Here is a 20,000-nt window from a genome sequence, read left to right on the forward strand (position 1 = left end):
TTACAAACAAATTGTACGTACTGCGCCTTTCGTTCTTTAAAAAAAAACAATCCGTGAAATGTTATCTTAGCATTTGATCGAAAATAAAGAAAAGTATGCAATTTCTAAAAATGAATACTAAACAGCGTTTGTGTAACAATGTATAAGATTTTCAATTGATTAAATTAATTGATAATTGAATATTGCTGTTTATAAACTTTACACTATTTTCCTCGTGTTATATTTATGTTTAGCATGGAAATTATCATTTGCCACATCACAAACTTATATCCTTACCTATTATTGAAAATATGAAAAGCATAATTTAGATATGGAGTGTTTGATATATTTTGTTGAAAATTTGTATTCAAAAGCTCTTTTCTTTACTTTTTGTTGTTGTTGTTTGTTGGTAGCAGGGGGAAACGGATGCACATTTTGATTTACCTCTCCCATACTTTTCCGCTCTATATCTTGAGAGATCGAGAGATAGAATGACGAAATATTATCCTCATTTACTATTATTTCGGTTTAATGTTTGCAAAAATAATTCTAGAGGATATCATCCCCTTTCTCCATTTTTGCCACTGTACTGACACATAAACAATGCATTGGCGATTGTCCACAACGAGCGCTGAGGATACCTGACGATGCTTAATCTACAAATAGCAGCAATCACTGTGATTTTTCTTTGGTTAGTGTAATAAAGAATTGGTATTAACATATTCATATCTAAAAACAAATGCAGCCATATGACTTAAAATATGCAATTCACTAACTATAAGCTATGTCTTCTCAGTAGTTTATATCTTTGTTAGGTTTATTCTTTGTATTTCGTAAAGTATACGGAATCTGTCGACGAATTGCAAGTTGTATGGGCGTTGCATTGACACCATGAATGTTTGAATAAAATTCGGTGATAGGATTGATATCTTTTACGTAAGTTGTCGTCCGCTGTCCGTTTCGTCTGCTGCAACGTGTTACTGTACATTGGTAAAATTTACTTTTTATGTGTTCATAAATAAGCGATAAAAATGATATTATTACTCCTATCCCAATTAGATAGAATGCAAATTGGAACTCCAAAACACTGATACTTTTTGCGACGGTAACCGACGTATCTTCACATTTCCCCAACTTTGGTAATGCTTTTCTCAACCATATCTGAATCAATCCACCTTCTACGATCGAAACGATTCTGTGAAAAGAAATAAATTATGATCGGTATGTATTAGTTTTGAAATTTTAACCGTAGCAAATGTGTGCTCTCATTCTTGAACAAGCATGGGGATTTTCGTTATGCGATTACTAAGACTTTAAGTTGATTATATGGTTTTACCTCAAATTTATATTTATCATTCAATTAATACATGACTTTGACGCTGCAAGGGCTTTTGACAGCCCGGGCGTCGGGTTGTTAAGAAAAAAAATTAAGTACACAATGACTTAAAAAAAACATGTATGTCTAAAAAGTACACGACAAAAACAAAGTAGTTGTTTGGATTTTGTTTGGCATTAATAGGTGTCATATTTCTAAAAAGAACGAGACTTACAATAGTTTCTCTATGGGTTTAATCTTAAACTTTTATCCTGACAGTCGACTTTTTAGCACTTTATATAGACAATCTCCTCTGTTTTTTTTTTATGTAGGATCATAGTATAATCTTCTACGCAGGATATAAATAAAAACAGCAAATCAATATCTAAGACAAATCTCTTTAAGCAATCAAAAACTTCAGTCTGCTATAATGCTTGAATTTTAGATCTTCAATAAATTATTTAAACTGATTCGTAATTACTAATTCAGTCATTTTGTTATACCTCTTGTGTCGCTAGTTGTCTAAGATTTCAGATTAGCGTCAAAATAACGGTCATTTATAGTGAACGACGATCGTCTTGGTTGATGAGTTGTTTCTGACAAAGAGATCGCTGCAGCTTTTAACTGATCAGAACCGTTTATAATGACAGACTCTTAATATAATATCAGTTTTTGGATATGACAAATCAAGAAATATCAAAGCAAAGTAAGGCACCTGGGGTGTGTCTGAGCTGAGGTAAAACACATACGGCGAGAGGAGGACGCCAAATGATTGAAAAATAAGAAGTTTAGTAACTCACGTATATAATTATGTTTAAGTGGCATTCAACAGTTCAGATGCTTGTTAAACCGAAATCTAAAACTTACTCATCAGAGAAAATTTTCAAAAATGGAGAGTTGCTTGGTAACGGAAACGCTATCAGCAGTGTATGAAAATCGGCAGGTGATATCACTGACATGTCACAACTCTCTCCTATTGCCATATCTAGGTAGGTCCGATCTCCAATATATGCATATTTTCCACCTCTAACTTTTCGTATTTGTTCAGCCGGATCACTACTTAAAACTGATGGGTCACTCAGGTTAAATTTTAATATGCCATTCCAAATCTTTTTGCGTTCAGGTAACTCCGAATTCTGTAAAAATAACACGTAAATTAATAAAATTGAGAATGGCAATGGGGAATGTGTCAAAGAGACAACAATCCGACCAAAGAGCAGAAAACAGCTCCAAGGCCACCAATGGAAACATGTTATTTAGTTTGCTGTTCGGTGTGAGCAAAGGCTCCGTATTTAGGTGTAATACCACCATTGATTTTTCCCTATTAGTCTTTGTTAAATTTGCACTTTTTAAAAAAATGTGCAGAATATATCTTTGTTTCAAATAAAGAAATACTTGGCATGAGTAAAGTTTTATCCTGTCCAATTCTATAGAAAAAAATTCACATAACATTTCATTGCATATAAGAAAATAACCATCATTGGAAGTTAACCAATCAAATTTCTCCCCTTATTTTATCTGTGTACAAGGTTTAGTCACCATGTAACCTCAAGATTACAAAATTTTCTATAGAAATCCCAAATAAAAAATAATGGTGTTTTGAAATACCCAAGACATATGTTTATGACACAGAAATGGTTTTACTTCAATAAAATGTAGGATTAATTACCTACAACTGTCAAATTCAAGGGAATATTTTTTTAGACCTACATACAACCGGATGTGACGTACAATGATTTGGTGGTATTACACCTTTAAGGCTGTACTTTGACCTATATTTTTAATTTTCATCATTATGACTTGACTTGGGTGGGTGGTTGTTTCATTGGCACTCATACCACATCTTCGTATTTATATATATAAGAAGTTGGTATTACTGAAGTCTTCTAGGAATCGTCAAATAATAAGTGTTCAGACAAGGGCTTTGGAAACAATAAATTAGGTGTAATTTTAGGGAGCAACCATTCAACTTCAATCACGAACATTTTTTTTTACTGTTTTGAAACTATAAATCAATTTTTTTTTTTTAAATTTAACACTTTAAGGTATGGAGAAAATCTGGATCCGGAATGAATTTTTTTGGCAACTGCTTGACCACAATATTTTTTTTCATCAAATTGTGGATCAGAATATTTTTAAGGAAAAAATCAAAACACCCCCTCCCTCCCCCCTTTTGAATTTATATGGTCGTTCTCTTATGACATTGAACAAATTATATCATTTCGATACTAAAAGACACATAAGGTCATAAAGTGGATGAAATTGATAGATATCATCATAGATAGTGTTACGTCCAGTGACCAATATTACACCCATATTCAAGTATTCAATTCAATAACATGATAATGAATTATGAATTCACTCTGTTTCTAAGTACTAGATAAACACTTCAAAGTTACAGAACATGCAACCCTACATGGATACATAATTCCGACTCCGAGCCAACATTATTTGCAGGCTAGTTCTTCCAGATTTAATATGTTGTCAACCATGTATTTTAATGTTATTGTTTAGTTTCAATTGTACAGAAATTTATTTTCAAATGTATATAATTTTTGGATTAAAAAATACCTTTAAAAGAGTTTCAAATATAGTGGTGCCAGCAGTGCCCCATTTATAGGTATTTTGTTCAACTAATCCTTCTACATCTTTAAAAGGTAATGTTTCTTTTGTGACAGTCAAGAAAGCCACGAAATTACCACTGTATGTGGCCACCATTATGATGCAAAATATCCACCAGCAGCTCAGAAGTGTTCTCCCTGCTGACGAAGCTGCAACATGTTCTCCACCTGAAATAATATTCTGTTCCTTCTATTAAGATAACAACATACTTCATTCAAAAGTCCATTTGCCAATAACCGATTTGATTCTGATATTACACACTTTTTAAACAAATTACTTCCCTTCGTCAATCGTAGACTGGTTCCATACCGGACAAAATTGGTTTTAGCCAATGCAAAGCAGATGAATTGAAAGTGATGTATCTGCGGTATCTTATATGTCATAAGAGAACGACCATATAATTCGTATTAAGTACGAAAAATAATTGCTAATGTCAAAAGTATTTAGTTAAACAACAAATTAATGTTATTAAAAGATTTGAAAACCATATAAATTGCTGGCATTACGCACAGGTAGATTTCCTCTTTCTGTTACATGTAGCTCTCCATTGTAAATCAAAATTAATGTCCCTCATAAGGGAGACAACTTTTTTAGGGATCTCTAATTACAGGGTCAATTACAGGAATTGGCAAATACAAATAGCCTATTGCTATACATATAATTAATATATTGTCGTTAAAATACTTATTAGATATGTTAAGATAATTGTTGCTACCAAGAAGGTCAATTATTTACTTTTGCATGTTAAAACGTTTTATTTTGAAAATATACAAATAGAAAACTTACCTTGACAAAATAATGCTCCATACATGTAAAAGAACGAATCAGAGAAATGGTGCAGTCCTCTGATCTTCATTCTACCGGCAACATTTCTGTAAAACGGGTTAAACTTTTCAAAAAGAAACAGAAAAAAAGTTGTTACTGATAGAGAAATCGCAATACAGATATAGACCATAGGATTTAATGGATCAAATAATTTCGTGGAATACGATGGATCTGGCTTCTTTATGATAATTCCTGATTTTTCGTAATAATAAGGCAGTGTAAAATCTGATACTGTTTCTCTGTGTGCATCTGTAGCTAGAGGTGCTGCTACTAAATCTACTTCCTGGAACAAATGTTTTAATTAAATTTCTAACTTTGTCAATCCATAAAAAAAAATTAATATAACACAAACAACAATTTCATAACTAGTGGCGCTGCCACTAAATCTACTGCTACAGCAAACAGCAATTAAATGATCGCATCAACTTAATAAAATTTACCAGTACAAAAAAGTGTGTTTTTACATTTACATGCATTTTTTTCAAGCTCCCACGAAGGTTTTACAATTTTGGATCAAAGTCATACATTTCCGGATATGTTCATCTCTCAACTCATGAGCGGCATGTTTTCGATGTCTTAGATCTTTTACGGTCGTCCAATCTATAGTTTTTATCGATTGTGACATTTAGACAATGTGAATTGGCATGGTGGGTGATGTATGCATAGCAGGAGACGCTTATCATGTCGACGCAACTGGTCCCGCTTCTTTTGAAGTTCATGTAATTCCCTCCATTTTTGTTTGTTATCTTGAATACCTCTTCCAAGTGTTTCGGTACGTGAACACCTCGGCTTTTATAGTTGGTTTTGATGGTTCCTGGTGAAGGTAAGTCCATGAAAGCGCTTCGAACGCATACAATTGAAAGAGTTATTTTCACTTTATGAGGGTAGTTTAGCACATGTCGTCTTACTTGCTGATACAAATTCATTATTTCAATTAATCAGATATGCCAGAGATTTTAGAGGAATGACGAAACTAGTATGGTAAATTGCGTTTTAAAATAAAGACTTGAAAATTTGAAAATCACAAGATATGAAATAGTAAATGTTTTATTTAAGACTGCAACTCATTGTCTAACAAACTGTTTTCCTCCCTCAATCTATACTATGTCGCTTATATTGTTTTGATTCTATCAATGTATATTGTGTTTTAATATAAATCTACACAAGCATTTTAAAAATATTCATACTCACTCGACGTTGTAACTGTCCAAACAAACCATTCCAAGTGTTATTGCCAGATGCAACACCCCATTTTCCATCAGGTGGCGATATCAATTCATAACTACAGAATATGAATGGGACTGAGTCAACTTTTAAAAGCTAATGTGTTTTTTTTCAAATTTTTAACTCTTTTCTTTTCATTTTACTTTGTTTTTGAGAATTTTTCAATGCTAAAAATCAAAATGTGTGACAGATTTGTAATAGGCTTTAGTTCTATATTACCTTATCGAATGTAGTGTACATTTTTTCGCCAAAAAACAAAATTCTAGATCAATTCAGTTTATTGAATATTCAATCATATCTATTGTTCTTTTTTCTCCGTCCTTTTCTGAAATGCGTAGAAAAGTGATAAAATAAAACAGAATCGACTATATCGAATTATGGTACATACGTGAAATTAAGCCTGCGTGATAATTCTTTTAGAACGTCAATGGACAGCCCTTTATACTCATTCGTGACTTCATCTATCTCGACATAAGGCTTCCACTTGTAAATATGAATAAAAAAACAACTTTAAATTTAGAATATATGACTAAGCACATGTAGTCTGATCATAATGTTGAGGTTCTATATTATTTTGTTAAACAGTCTTACATTTTAGTAAGTAGGAAAATAAGATGTGACGTCATTACCATGTATTGGGCCTTAAGGTGGTATGGGTGTCTTCCTCCATCTTGGATTGTAAAAAACAGAGAATCAAAGGTCCAGATTTTCCATCAAGTTAGCAAAATTTGATGCAGGAATGCAGATATTTAATGTACATTTTCATTTAAAAGTACCAATTTATAAGAATATAACTTCTAAATATTGATATTTTTGCAAATGTTAATTATTTTTGGTTGTTTTTATTATTTTTTTTAAATTGGCATTTTAAGGGGAGGTAACTCTTAAAAAGTGTATTTTCTGAAGGATTCTGTATGGAATTTTCCTATTTTGTATTTTAGCCGGAAAAAACGTACGGTGACCCTATCTTTTCTTTTGATATTCTCAAAGCAGTGTTTGAAAGCTATCTTTTCCTGAAGTATTTAACAATTCTATCATTTTGTTTAGTTTCTAATCACAAAATGGTGTTTTTTCCTGTATAATCCATACAAAATGTGTCATTTTGTCCCGTCCTGTAGCTTGAGAAAATGCGCGGTGACCTATCATTTTTATTATATTTTTCAACATGTATCAATAGATACAACGTTTTGGCAAAGTATGAACAAATTCTATCATTTTTATTTTAGACTCCCATACCACCTTAAGGGCATACGATACAGTTACAGGGGAGGTAATGACGTTGCTAACGTAAATTGTTATTTTCGCGACGTCAAACGGTGACTTATCGGGAAAAGATGCAGTTTTCGGCTAATTTTTAGCATTCAAACTGATTTAACTTGAAAACGAGTTCATGGACCCCCCTTTTTTAAAATGGCATTTGGTTTGATTACTTAAGAAGATTATGTGTACCAATTTTCAATAAAACGTAAATAGTGCAATTTTTTTAAATTTGATAAATATACAGCCAAAAATTACGTTTTTTTCCTACAATCATGATCATTTGATAAATTTGAGTTATTTGTAAAAATAAAATGTACAAATTTATGCAATATTTATATAACACACAAATTACAAATAATTTAACAAAAAACAGATCGTGTTTATCTTTTAAAACAAAAAAGTTATGTTTTTCTATCGAAAGGAAAAATATGTCCACAAATCCGTATTTTGAGGAAATATCTGAAATTTGAACCTCAATTTACTCAAAAAGTAGCACATGAAGGTATATTTTTTATAACATATTTGATTTGATCAGATTTAAAATAGCCTATATGCAAATTTTCATCAACTTGTAAATACAGGATCAAAACTGTATCGTATGCCCTTAACACCTCTGTTGGAAGGACTTTTTTCACCGAGGCTAAATCAACTAATTAGTCAGATTTATAACAAACTTTTCTAAAAATGTCCGTTTATGAAATATGAAAATATAAAGAAAATGAGGTTTCAACTCCCTCCGGCAAAGTTTGACTTAGATGCAATTGGCTATTTTGTTTATGTCCTTCTTTAGTCATATAGCTCTTCAACTGTTTCGATTTCTTATAAATCATTGACTTGCAGATATTCGGCTTATATATAAATATATAAAGTATTGTTTTCATTTTTTAGAATACTATCCTTCAGACAAAGAGATGATGAGTAAACTAATGCATTGTAACTCTAAACCTATACCGCAAAGTAAGCATAAAAGGTCTCCCTATAGCAAATGTGAAACGATTTAAAAGACAAAAATAATGGCCTATACAAAAAAACTATGGATAATAATTACTTTTTATCGTTATAGCCTATAAAATAGGTAATTTGTTGTATTTTTGTTTGCAGATCGGAGATCATATACTATAGTTTTTTTTTCTTTCTCATTTGATGAGTTTGCAGAATAAAAAGGAATAATATTGAATATCATTACAACAATGAACTTTTATATTAATGTAAACATATTTTATTAATGATTCATTTTACTTGAATCTAAGGTGTTTCAGTAAATTATGTTTAATTTGTATCAAGTTTCTGTTTAAAGAAATGTTTGTTACGAACGCTACAATTAAGTCTTACTCTTCACTACTTACAGGCAGTATGCTTATCAATAGCCTTCTCTGGTTAAATCCAAACTTTACATTCGGAAATATGTCTTTTTGAAGGTATAAACTTCCATTGAATACATATCCTACAGTTGTTAATTTGCGTTTTCGGTCATTACTCCACATCAATGTCTCAATAGACACACGTGTACAGTTATTATTATCCATCCATGACTACAAAATAGGCACAAAATCATCTTTTAAATTATTTCACAAATATGGATCTCTTAAATATTTTTTTTAGAATTTTAGGTTTTCAAAACTGCTCAACTCAAGCTCACAATCATTAGGTCTGAATTTTTAATTTGATTTTCCAACAATAGTACATGTATTCCTTGTATATGATAAGATATTTTCCTTACATAGTATACAATAGGTTTTTTTAATATGGGTATAGGACTTTTCCAATATTTTCACACGTTTCTAAATCAAAACTTTATCATTTCCCATCATGATATCTTTTTAAAAAGCCAAATGGAAATCAAAACGATGGTAATGAAATCAAACACAGTTGACAACCAATTCTGGGCATGCTAATTGGAAAAAATAGAAAAGGATATAGGGTCAACGACAAAATGAAAATTGTATATCTTTATTTTGAACTATTTAAAAAAGAGTGTTGTTCTTACCTCGGATTTGTTTTTACTTTCACAGATAAACTGTTTGGTTTTAAATTGTCGTTACTCTAATGTTAAACTCATTCTTGTTTTATCCAAATTATTTGATAAACAATATTCGCCCATTTTTACAAGATATTTTTCGCTGGTGTGATGACAATAAGATGGCTGTAAATGTATCTAAAACGAAAGCTATATGCATTGGATCTAAACAAAAGCTTTCCGTTACATCAAATGAAAACATTAATCTTGCTTTAAATGGACAACAAATTATAGAAAGTACATGTGAAAAAGTTCTAGGTGTTTTTATTGATGCATCTCTATCTTGGTCTTCTCATATCGATTATATAATCAAAAAAGTTAACTCTTCTTTAGCTTTACTAAAAAGGATAAAGAAATATCTAAATCATAAAGCTAGACAAATGTACTATAACGCTTACGTTTTACCTCACTTAGATTATTGTTGTTCAATATGGGGAAACTGTAATAACTTTCTATTAGATAGTTTACTAAAACTGCAAAAAAGGGCAGCAAGAATAATTTTAGACGAACATGATTACACCAAACCTTCAAGAGAATTATTTCACGAATGTAACATTGTGCCAATCACACAAAGAATACTTTATCACAAATCATTACTAATGTATAAGGCAAAACATGGCTTAGCTCCAGAATATATGTCCAGTCTTATTGTATCAGCTTCTGCAAACCAAAAATATAATACGAGATTTTCATCCTCAGATAATTTTATTATTCCAAAACCAAATACAGAGTTGTATAAGTCTAGTTTCTCGTACAATGGACCAAAAGTGTGGAATGCTCTTCCTAATTTAATAAAAAAATCAAATACAGTATCCGAATTTAAACATAAATACAAATCTATGTACTTTTAACATTACCATCATATTTTTACTGTAATGCCATATCATAATTGTTTATTGTATTTTAAATTGTACATAATCTTTATTTAATTTATTATTATTGATGCATTGTTTATTTGTAATGTAATTATTATTGTATTAAGAGAGCCTTATTGAAAATTGGTGTAATCCAAATGAGTTACTCTCTCTAAATAAAGATATTATTATTATTATTATTATTATCGCCATGATTTTTATTCACTTTCAAACTGGATATTGATATTGTCCTGAACATGCATAAAATATTTGTCACTGGACGTTGAGCAACTAACAATTAATGAATCAATAAATCAAACTGGTTAAGAATACTTTTTAAATATTTTTAAAACTACATGTTCTTATTGAATATAATTTGAAAAGAAAGTCCTTTATCTTTTCTGTAACTGAATTATTTATTATCTTCGTGTACTCTAATTCGCCGACAGCTTTTCCGTATTCAGTTACCTTTATCATGACACATCTTGTTAGAAACGCAACCAGAGTAAGACCCCGTTTACAATAGTAAAACAGATCAGTTTGATTCTTTCATGAGATCGATCTTATCTTTTTTTAGTCTAATGTAAACGGGAAAGATCGATCTTCAATTGGACTTAAAAAGTCTACCTACAGAGGTGGTTTTTAAAAAGATCGATCTTAGTTGAATCGATCTTTCTTCAAGTGTAAACGCTTAGATCGATCGCGATCAATCTTTCTTCAATTAGACATGAAAATATCTGTGAATGTTCGGCGGGAAAAACACACGTGTTTTAAAACAATGGATGAAATTTGAAAATACATGTATATATAGATTCCGCCATTTTTTTGGATAATTTTTGTTGCAAATTCTCATCCTCAAACGCATTGGCTGTTCATTTTTAAGTAATAGTCTTCTCACATTTTTTTTTAATGACTTGTAACATGTGAACCAAAATGTTAATTGATGACTGCATATCGTATTTATAAAAATTATTTTCAATTGGAAAAATATTTTTCTGTTTTACCTCACAAATTCATTTATACATTATGCAAATATAGATGTGGTAGTCACCACTTGCCGATTGAGTCTGGAAGGTGGCAGGGTTTACCGAGAGAAGACAGAATCTGCTGTCTCTGTGACTGAAACGACATTGGTGACGAGTACCATTATATTATGAATTGTGGATCTTTTATGTTTGAAAGAAAGAAATTTTTACCTACATACTGCTGGTCTAACCCTAATATCTATAAGTTTGATCAACTGTTTAATTCATGTAATATTGTAATATTAGAAAAACTATGTAAATTTATCAAAGTTATAAATGTGAAAGTCAGTCCTCCAAGTTAATTTCATTGTATTGTTCACACATGCTTGTAAAAATTGTACCTTATAGTTATATTTATGTATGTTCTCTATAGCTATGTAATTGTAGTTTTATGAGAAATAAAGTATTCGTATTCGTATTCGCATACGAAATATCAGACACATATATTACAATTATACAATGTATTATATGTCTCTGGAAATATCAATGATCAAACTATTTTCTTCGGAATTATTTTGCCAGTGTGATTGTTCGCGCGAGATGCATACGTTATTATACTATTCTATTTTCACGATTATGTGTTTACAAAATGTAAGGTAATCAGGTCAGACTGGTTATTTTTTATGTTGCAGTGTAAACGCACTAGATTAAATAAGATCGATCTTGATCGATCTTGGCCGTGCAAAAGTAAACGCGAACTTGTCTGTTTTTAAAAGATCGATTCAAATAAAGTTCGGTTTAATTTCGTTCAGTGTAAACGGGTTCTATGTCATAGGAAACATCCGTAATGAAAGAAAATGTAAACGAACGTGGAAGAAAGTCGATAGTAATCGATTCTAAAAAACATTAATACATCAATTGATATTTAACAACTGTTTAATTAACAAACGGAAATGCATGAAAATATTTAAGCAAAAACAACAATAAACATCGCTGTATCATCTCACTTGTTTTTTTAATTTCTACATTGTACAGGATTCTGTGTTGACTATAATCAAGATTACGATCGGTAAAGTTTGGATTTAAAAAAAAAATGAGGAGTTAGTTAGCAGCCAAAATTTTCGATCAACAATCATCGAACGAAATAGTTCTATTGATTAAAAAAAATACATACGTTATAGATTCGATACTAAGTATTTAAAAAAACGTCCTGGGAGATTTTTTGGGCATGTTTTGGTTCACTGATGGCATTAACATTATATTTATCAAAAAGTCGTTTCGTATGACTCTAAGAATCCATGATATTTTGAACTGTAGTTTTAGTTTAATAAAAATTTATAGTTTTTGTTATGTTATCTAACTTGAAACAGATTAAATATACACTAGATTAGCATAATAGCAAAGTAATAGCATCTAACATAAAGTTAGTATGATTCATCAGGTCTAAAAAGCAGAATAATGCTAGTCTAATAATAAGACATAAAATAGATATAATAATATTCTTACTGTATAATTCCGGTGCTGTTCACCCTCAGATGATAAATTAAATTGCATAAAAGCAACATTGTCAAACTCAATACCGGAATCACTTGGCCATGATGTCACATCAGTGGAAGTATGGAAAATACCAACAAGCCATCTTGAATAATGTAGCAAGGAATTTCGGAAGGCATTTTTTCTGTCGTATTCAAATGGCTGAAATACATCGTTAAGAGATATATATATATATATTGAACAATTTTTACAATTTTCTTATCTCCGTTTCATTTCATTTACTGGTGCTTAATCTTCTAAGGATCTTCAAATTGATTAAATCAGTATTGTTAATAATCATTGTCATTTTGCTTAGTTTCTTTTGTTACCTATTCTGACAACGATACAGTTACATAGGGAGTAATGACGTTGCTAGGCACTAACGTAAATTGTTATTTTCGCAACGTCAAACGGTGACTTATCGGGAAAAGATGCATTTCTCGACTGATTTTTATCATTCAAACTGATTTAATTTGAAAACGAGCGCATGGACCCCTATTTTTTAAAACGACATTTTGTTTTATTTTGCAGGGAGATTATGTTGACCAAATTTGATAAAACTGTAAATAGTGCATTTTTTTTAATTTTGATAAATATACAGCAAAAAATGACGTTTTTTCTTCAATTCATGATCATTTGATACATATGAGTTATTTCTGAATAAAAAATGCATACATTTTTATGATACTTATAAAATACAGAAATTAGAAATCATTTAACACACACAAAAAAAATATGTTTATCTTTTTTTTTCGACCTCATTTAACTCAAAAAGTAGCACATGAATGCATATTTTTTAGTTCACATTTGACTTACTCAGGCAAAAAATAGCCTATATGGAAATTTTCTTCAAACTGTAAATAAACTGTATCGTTTGCCCTTAAACTGAGTTTTACTGTGCGATTGCTGTGTGTTTGTTTAATCTACATAGGCTAGATATATAGGGGAAGTGTTGAGATCTCACAAAACATGTTTAACCCCGACTCATTTTTGCGCCTGTCCCAAGACAGGAGCCTCTGGCGTTTCTTAGATTTGTATGCTTTTTAATTTTTACTTCATTTATATGTCTTGGAGTTTAGTGCGACGTCTATTTTCCCTGAGCTAGTACGTATTTTTGTTTAGGGACCAGCTAAAGCCCGCCTCCGGGTGCGGGATTTTCTCGCGGTGTTGAAGACCCATTGGTGGCCTTTGGCTGTTTTCTGTTCTTTGGTCGGGTTGTAGTCTCTTTGACACCTTCCCCATATCTATTATTACCATTAATTGGTGGATATTTTAATGTTTAAATTCAATATCAAACTACAATAATAAAAAGACACATTTCTCAATGTATTTGCTAATCTGAGCTTTGTTTCAACTCAATTATAGAAGATATTTTATTTTAAAGCATGTTCCAATTATGAAATAGAAGTAACCATGTACTGCATACCTGTTTTAAAAATTGTCGACTGGTTTCCAATCTACAAACCACTATGAAATTAAGTGTGTCTGGGGCATCCTTAAAAGAGGTATTTGATAAAACATCAATTTTGAATGAAGTCAATTCTTCTATACGATAAATCACCCCAAATGTTCCAATCTTTGACAAACCTTCCTGCAGCTGTATTGCTTCATGTTCTGAAAAACAAAAAATCAAAACCAAACGTCATAATTTTACTTTTTCGGCTTTCGACCATGAGAAAAAAAATCATACCGTATAGACGGTTATAAAAGGCACCGACATAAAAAATGTTTTACAAATCAAACAACTTACGGTATAGTTTATAACATAACACAAATATGACAGACCTGGATTGACGGCAACCACTTTTCTACAGGCTCCAGAATTGAGCCAGGCACATTAAGATTGTGGCTGGGTTAAACGAGGGGGAGGCAAGGGGGTCCCAATAACAGCAAAACAGCAAATTGATTTGGCTTATAACAGATAACAAGGAATTAAAATGGAAAAAAACAGATAACAGTAAATGTAATATTAAAAGAAGTCGGGTCCTTGACAAATCCAGTATTTCTTATTACGGGTATAATCCTTTGTAATGAATTCCATTCGCTATGAACATGGTATTTAGAATTATGTATCTAAATATGTATTTGGGATATTCTTGTCCGTCTGTCGTCAACATGTCGGACATTAACCCAAACGCTCTTTAACCAATTTACATAAAACTTTGGGAAATTGTTAATATCTATTGACGTGAGCTCCCTATCGTTTTTTTTTATAAATTTTAGATTTTAAGTTTCTGAGTAATGGGGTTTTATTCAATAAAAATTGTGTTTTTTTTTCAGTTTTCTGATAATATCTCAAAAATCCTTTCACAAATTTGCAAGGAATTTTGGTGAATTGTTTATTTCTATTGACATGAGCTCCCTTTCAATTTTTATAAATTTTAGATTTTACGTTTCCGAGTTAAGAGGTTTTATTAATTAAAAAGGGGGATTTTCTAGTTTTCAAACATTAACACAAAAACCTTTTCAGCAGTTCTCATGAAACTTTGCTGAATTGTTTATATCTATTGTTGTAAGCAAACTTTCGATTTTTTTTTTAATTTTTTTTTTCGATTTTATGTTATTCAGTTAAGGGATTGATTCATTGAAAAAGATTGTATTTTCCAGTTTTCGGACAGTAACTCAAAAATGTTTTTAGCAGTTCTCATGAAACTTTTGTGTATTGTTTATATACATGATATATATTGACTGATTTTTGGGGAAAGACGGCTTCAAGCCGTCAGTTCCCTAATGTGGTTGGCCAGAGTTCCATGCACTCACGTCAATCATTTTGTTTTAATAGTTTGGAAACCCCCTTAAAATATCATACTGAAATTGATGACAAGGAGAACAGATTGACTTTAAACACTTATTTTACACATTTTCGTTCTGGTTCTCGTGAAATTATCGTATATTGAGCTTTCCCTTGCACTATATACGTTTTTGTTACAGTCCGGAAAAATCAGTACTACGAAATATTCTAAATATATCTAACCTAGTGACGTCATTGTTGGAAATTGCTACACTACACAGGGAATGAGAATGTGGGATCTGGAATTAAACTTCACACAGCTTATATAAATCATATTGGATTTTATAAGTACATGTATCCCTGTGATGAGAGTTGTAACTGGGAACTTTATTAATGGAAAATTAAAACTGAATAGATTTTTCATTCCTCACTTTCTTGAGAAAAAAATAAAAAATCTTGAGAATACTGTCACAAAAAATTGAGAATGGTCCTAGCCTGCCGTTTAGTGGTACATAATGAAAATTCTAAAATGTATTGTAGTAGTTGTTAAATTTAATTGAGTTTTAGATAACTAACTCCCAACTATAATCGAATGTTTTGATTTAGAAGGTGCAGATCTCATGGGTCCAAATTGTCTCTATGATGAATTCTTGACTAAGGAAATGAAATAACAATAAACAACAATTAGTTTCATTATTGCCAACCTTTCTATATGTTCTATATGTTCTAGCTGTTCTTTTGCTCATTCGTTGTATGTAGACTATCAAAATATACCCCCTCAAAAAATAGAAACAACGGCCGTCTTTTCCCCATAGCTCTTCAGCTCTTTGATTATAAATATCTGATATGACATTGAGAAGTTATTGAATATTTCAAAAAGATGACGGGCGTATCATGCGCTCATGGCGTAGCTGTTTATTTGTTAAAGTATACTTTTTTCAGCATTTTTTTTGTACAGTTATAGAAACTCACACATGCTTGTAATTTAAATAGTGAGTAATAAATTGAGAATGAAAATGAGGAATATGTCAAAGAGACAAAAAAGATATCTAGTAAAAATTCAAGGGCAGTTATGGTATCAAAGTAGGTCCAATTGACATAGTTCTTGTGTTTGTTGCTACTAAAAAATGACCTAAAAGAGTTGAATATATATATATTCCCATTCTGACCTTTTTAAATGCCCATTTAATGAGGTGTGTGATTTTTTCTGAATTAGACTATGGGGCAAAGTTGTATATAGGGTAGAAAAATCAAAAGCCCCAATTATAAGCATGCAATTTATCAAGTACCTTGAACCAATTTTGACACTCCAAAAGTAATTTATTCCACTATTTTCAAAGGCCTTACTTGAACAATTTGTTATCAGGTTTTTGATTGTACCAAGTCTACTAATAAGTAGAATCCATAGTTTAGTAGTGGAACGATGACTTGAAGACGAAATAAATCTTTGTGTGTAATGAGTTATGTGCAGCTTCGGAACCCAGTACATGGTGGGAACTTTCATTGTACAATGTATTTGGTTCTGCTATGAAAAGAGCTGAGTCTATGTACCATATATATAAAAGGTTAACTGGTTGTAAGGACCTAGTCCTTAATTGAGATCCTTGTCAGATATTCCTGGTTATATGTTTTCCTTTTTGTCATATTAAGAATTGTTCTAATTTAATATGTTTGTTCGTGGCTGTCAAAAAATGCTAACATTTCAATTTTCGATAACAGTTAACAGCAAATACATTATCACAATAACAGATAACAAAAAAACTAAAAACCCAATAACAGCTAACAAAGAATAAGACAATAACAGCTAACAGCAAATATATTTTCAGAATAACAGATAACAAAGAATTAAAATGCCCCATAACAGCATAACAGCTAAACCCCTTGCCCCCCCTCTTAAACGTGTTTGTGACTGTTCAACCCTCCCACTGACCAGGGACAGTGGTGTAACAGCACAACATAAGAATAAACTGTAAAAATCAGTTGCAATTGGCTTAAGGATAATAGTATACACCTCTGAGGAGCCAAAAATTTCTAGAATTAAACTTTTTTCTTAACCTGATTTTAGGGTTTGTAAGACTGTAACAAAATAATTGGTGAAGAAAAAATCATATGGTGGTGCACTTCTTTTTTTGCTACGGCCCTTTGGAAATGCCCAGTTTTGATGATTTTTCCATTTTTCATCGATTTTCCCTATTTTTGGGCTATTATCGTGAAACAAAATCACAGTTCCACAATTAATCTTTTTTCATACTTTCTATAAAGATGAAGTGGACCAATCTTAATAAATTTTACTTTAAAAAACTATAGGTAGGTGTTAATATAAGAAAGTTTTATCATATTTTGACGCTTTTTTGTGTAAAATTTACCATGCTGTCAGTTTTGTGTTTTTATACCCCCGCTTTAAAAAAGGGGGGGGGGGTATACTGTTTTATTATACCCCCGCTTTAAAAAAGGGGGGGTATACTGTTTTACCTCTGTCTGTCAGTCCGTCCGTCAGTCCGTCCGTCCGTCCATCAGTCCGTCCGTCAGTCAGTCCGTCCCATGAAACTTTCGTCACATTTTTCTCAGGAACTACACATCCACCCTTTCTGTAATTTGGTATCAACATTTATATATGTCAGCCATACCGTGTGATGCGTTTTCAGATTCATCACTTGACAACTTCCTGTTTACCGAACACTTGTCTGATTTTACACATGATAGCCAAGTTGAAAATTTTCGTCACATTTTTCTCAGGAACTACAATACAAGGATTTCTGAAATTTGGTTTCAGGATTTATATAAGTCAGCTATACCGTGTGATGCGTTTTCAGATTCATCACTCGACAACTTCCTGTTTACCGAACACTTGTATGATTTTACACATGATAACCAAGTTAAAAATTTTCGTCACATTTTTCTCAGGAACTACAATACAAGGATTTCTGAAATTTGGTTTCAGGATTTTTATAAGTCAGCTATACCGTGTGATGCGTTTTCAGATTCATCACTCGACAACTTCCTGTTTACCGAACACTTGCATATTTTTACACTATTAATATTATCCACTTACGGCGGGGGTATCATCAGTGAGCAGTAGCTCGCAGTTTCACTTGTTGTGATTTTTCTGAGTTTTAAGAACAAAATGTATACTATTTCAACTTTTTTGTCATAAATGATTAAAAAAATACATATCTAAGAAATTTGAAAAGACAAAAATGATATGGGATGTACATGATTCTTGTAAAATCATTTTTTGTATCCCTAACCCATTTTCACAAAATTTTTGGCTAAAAAATACTGACTTGATTGGTTGTAAAATTTAAAAACTTGATTACTCAAAAACCATTCATTGTAAATACAAAGTTATGTTGCAGTACAATATTTTTAAAATTCATTGATATTTTCCACTTGTATCACATGTTTTGGAAATAATTCAAGAACGAGATTTAAACGAGACTGAATGAGACTGAAAAGTCAGAAGAATACATCCTTAAGTCAAAAAATCGGTACGAGGCACAAACACAATTAAAATAAAAAAAAATAGACACAAAGCACCGAAATAAGAGTATCCGCAGTTATTGAAAGCATGCGTATTTTGCTGCAGAAAAAAATTCAATTTTTTTCTGAGACATAGAAAATATTTTTGGGTGTTCCAAAGCACAATTTTGTTTATTTTGTGTCTATAAATCATTTTGGAAACTAAAAGATGTAAAAATAAAAGGGACGAAAAGTTGTTTGGTTTACTTCCGGTGATTCTTATTTTCTTATATGCAATGAGATATTGAGTGAAATGTTCACTATAGTATTGGTACTTATTTTACTGCACCATTTCGACTCTTCACGGATGCTAGAGTTAACTTCATATGCATATTCACTGATATACGTCTCTAAATGTTTAAAAGGAATGATAAAAAAAATGAAAACATGTATTTTAGTTTCAAAACTTTCAAAAAATGAATTTAAAATTAAAAGTTGATTAGCTCACACAGAATGGAAGATTTATATGAATATGAATATGCACACAAATACTTCTTCTCGTCACTAAAAGTAAAGAGAACGATACTATTACATATAAATTCAATATATGAAATTGCATTACATGAGTGAATAAAGTAATTATAAAACACTGAAAGATCAAACCGTGAGGAACGCAGGCTATCTCATGGTGAATATTATCAAAAAGTGCACATTTTTATTATATAACTTGGCTGTTTAAAGAAAACAGCAGTTCATTTATCAGTGTTTCTATTTGTGTGACCATTATTAGCCGAGTATTGGTGTTTGTTTCGTGGCTCGTAACGCTCTCAAACGGCAATCGGTGACGGCCACGTCCCTAAGTTTGAGTAAGAAGGTTAATTATGTAAGATGTTAGTGAGGAAAAAGATAGGCGAAAGATATCAAAGGAGCACTCAAACTCGAGTCAAAAATTAATTGACCACGCGATGGCTAGAAAAGAAAAAGAATAACAGACAAACATCTATTTTAGAGAACTCAAAACACATAGAAAACTAAAGACTGAGCAACACGAACCCTCTAAAAACTGGGGGTGAAATCAGGTGATCCGGAATGGTAAGCAGATCCTGCTCCACATGTGACACCCCGTCATGTTATCTGTTGTGCTTATGAAATCAGTTTAAATCAATTAATTCAAAATCTGAGTCCCATACACATTTTAACCCGAAGCCAATATTCC

The 20,000-nt window shown here is 31.4% G+C and overlaps 1 protein-coding gene across 1 annotated transcript; it reads right to left on the reverse strand.

Moving 5' to 3' along the window:
- Positions 1-296: 296 nt before the first annotated feature.
- LOC139483135 (glutamate receptor U1-like) lies at positions 297-15,581 on the reverse strand. The gene is made up of 10 exons (XM_071267168.1): positions 15,569-15,581; positions 14,021-14,208; positions 12,568-12,756; positions 8,572-8,757; positions 6,354-6,448; positions 5,933-6,023; positions 4,703-5,024; positions 3,866-4,083; positions 2,162-2,430; positions 297-1,174 (listed from the first exon to the last, which is right to left on the reverse strand). The coding sequence occupies exons 1-10, from the start codon at positions 15,579-15,581 to the stop codon at positions 772-774; spliced, it is 1,974 nt and encodes a 657-aa protein (XP_071123269.1). The 3' UTR covers positions 297-771.
- Positions 15,582-20,000: the final 4,419 nt, after the last annotated feature.

The sequence above is a fragment of the Mytilus edulis genome, chromosome 7 (assembly GCF_963676685.1).
Source record: "Mytilus edulis chromosome 7, xbMytEdul2.2, whole genome shotgun sequence".
Classification (NCBI taxonomy): domain Eukaryota; kingdom Metazoa; phylum Mollusca; class Bivalvia; order Mytilida; family Mytilidae; genus Mytilus; species Mytilus edulis.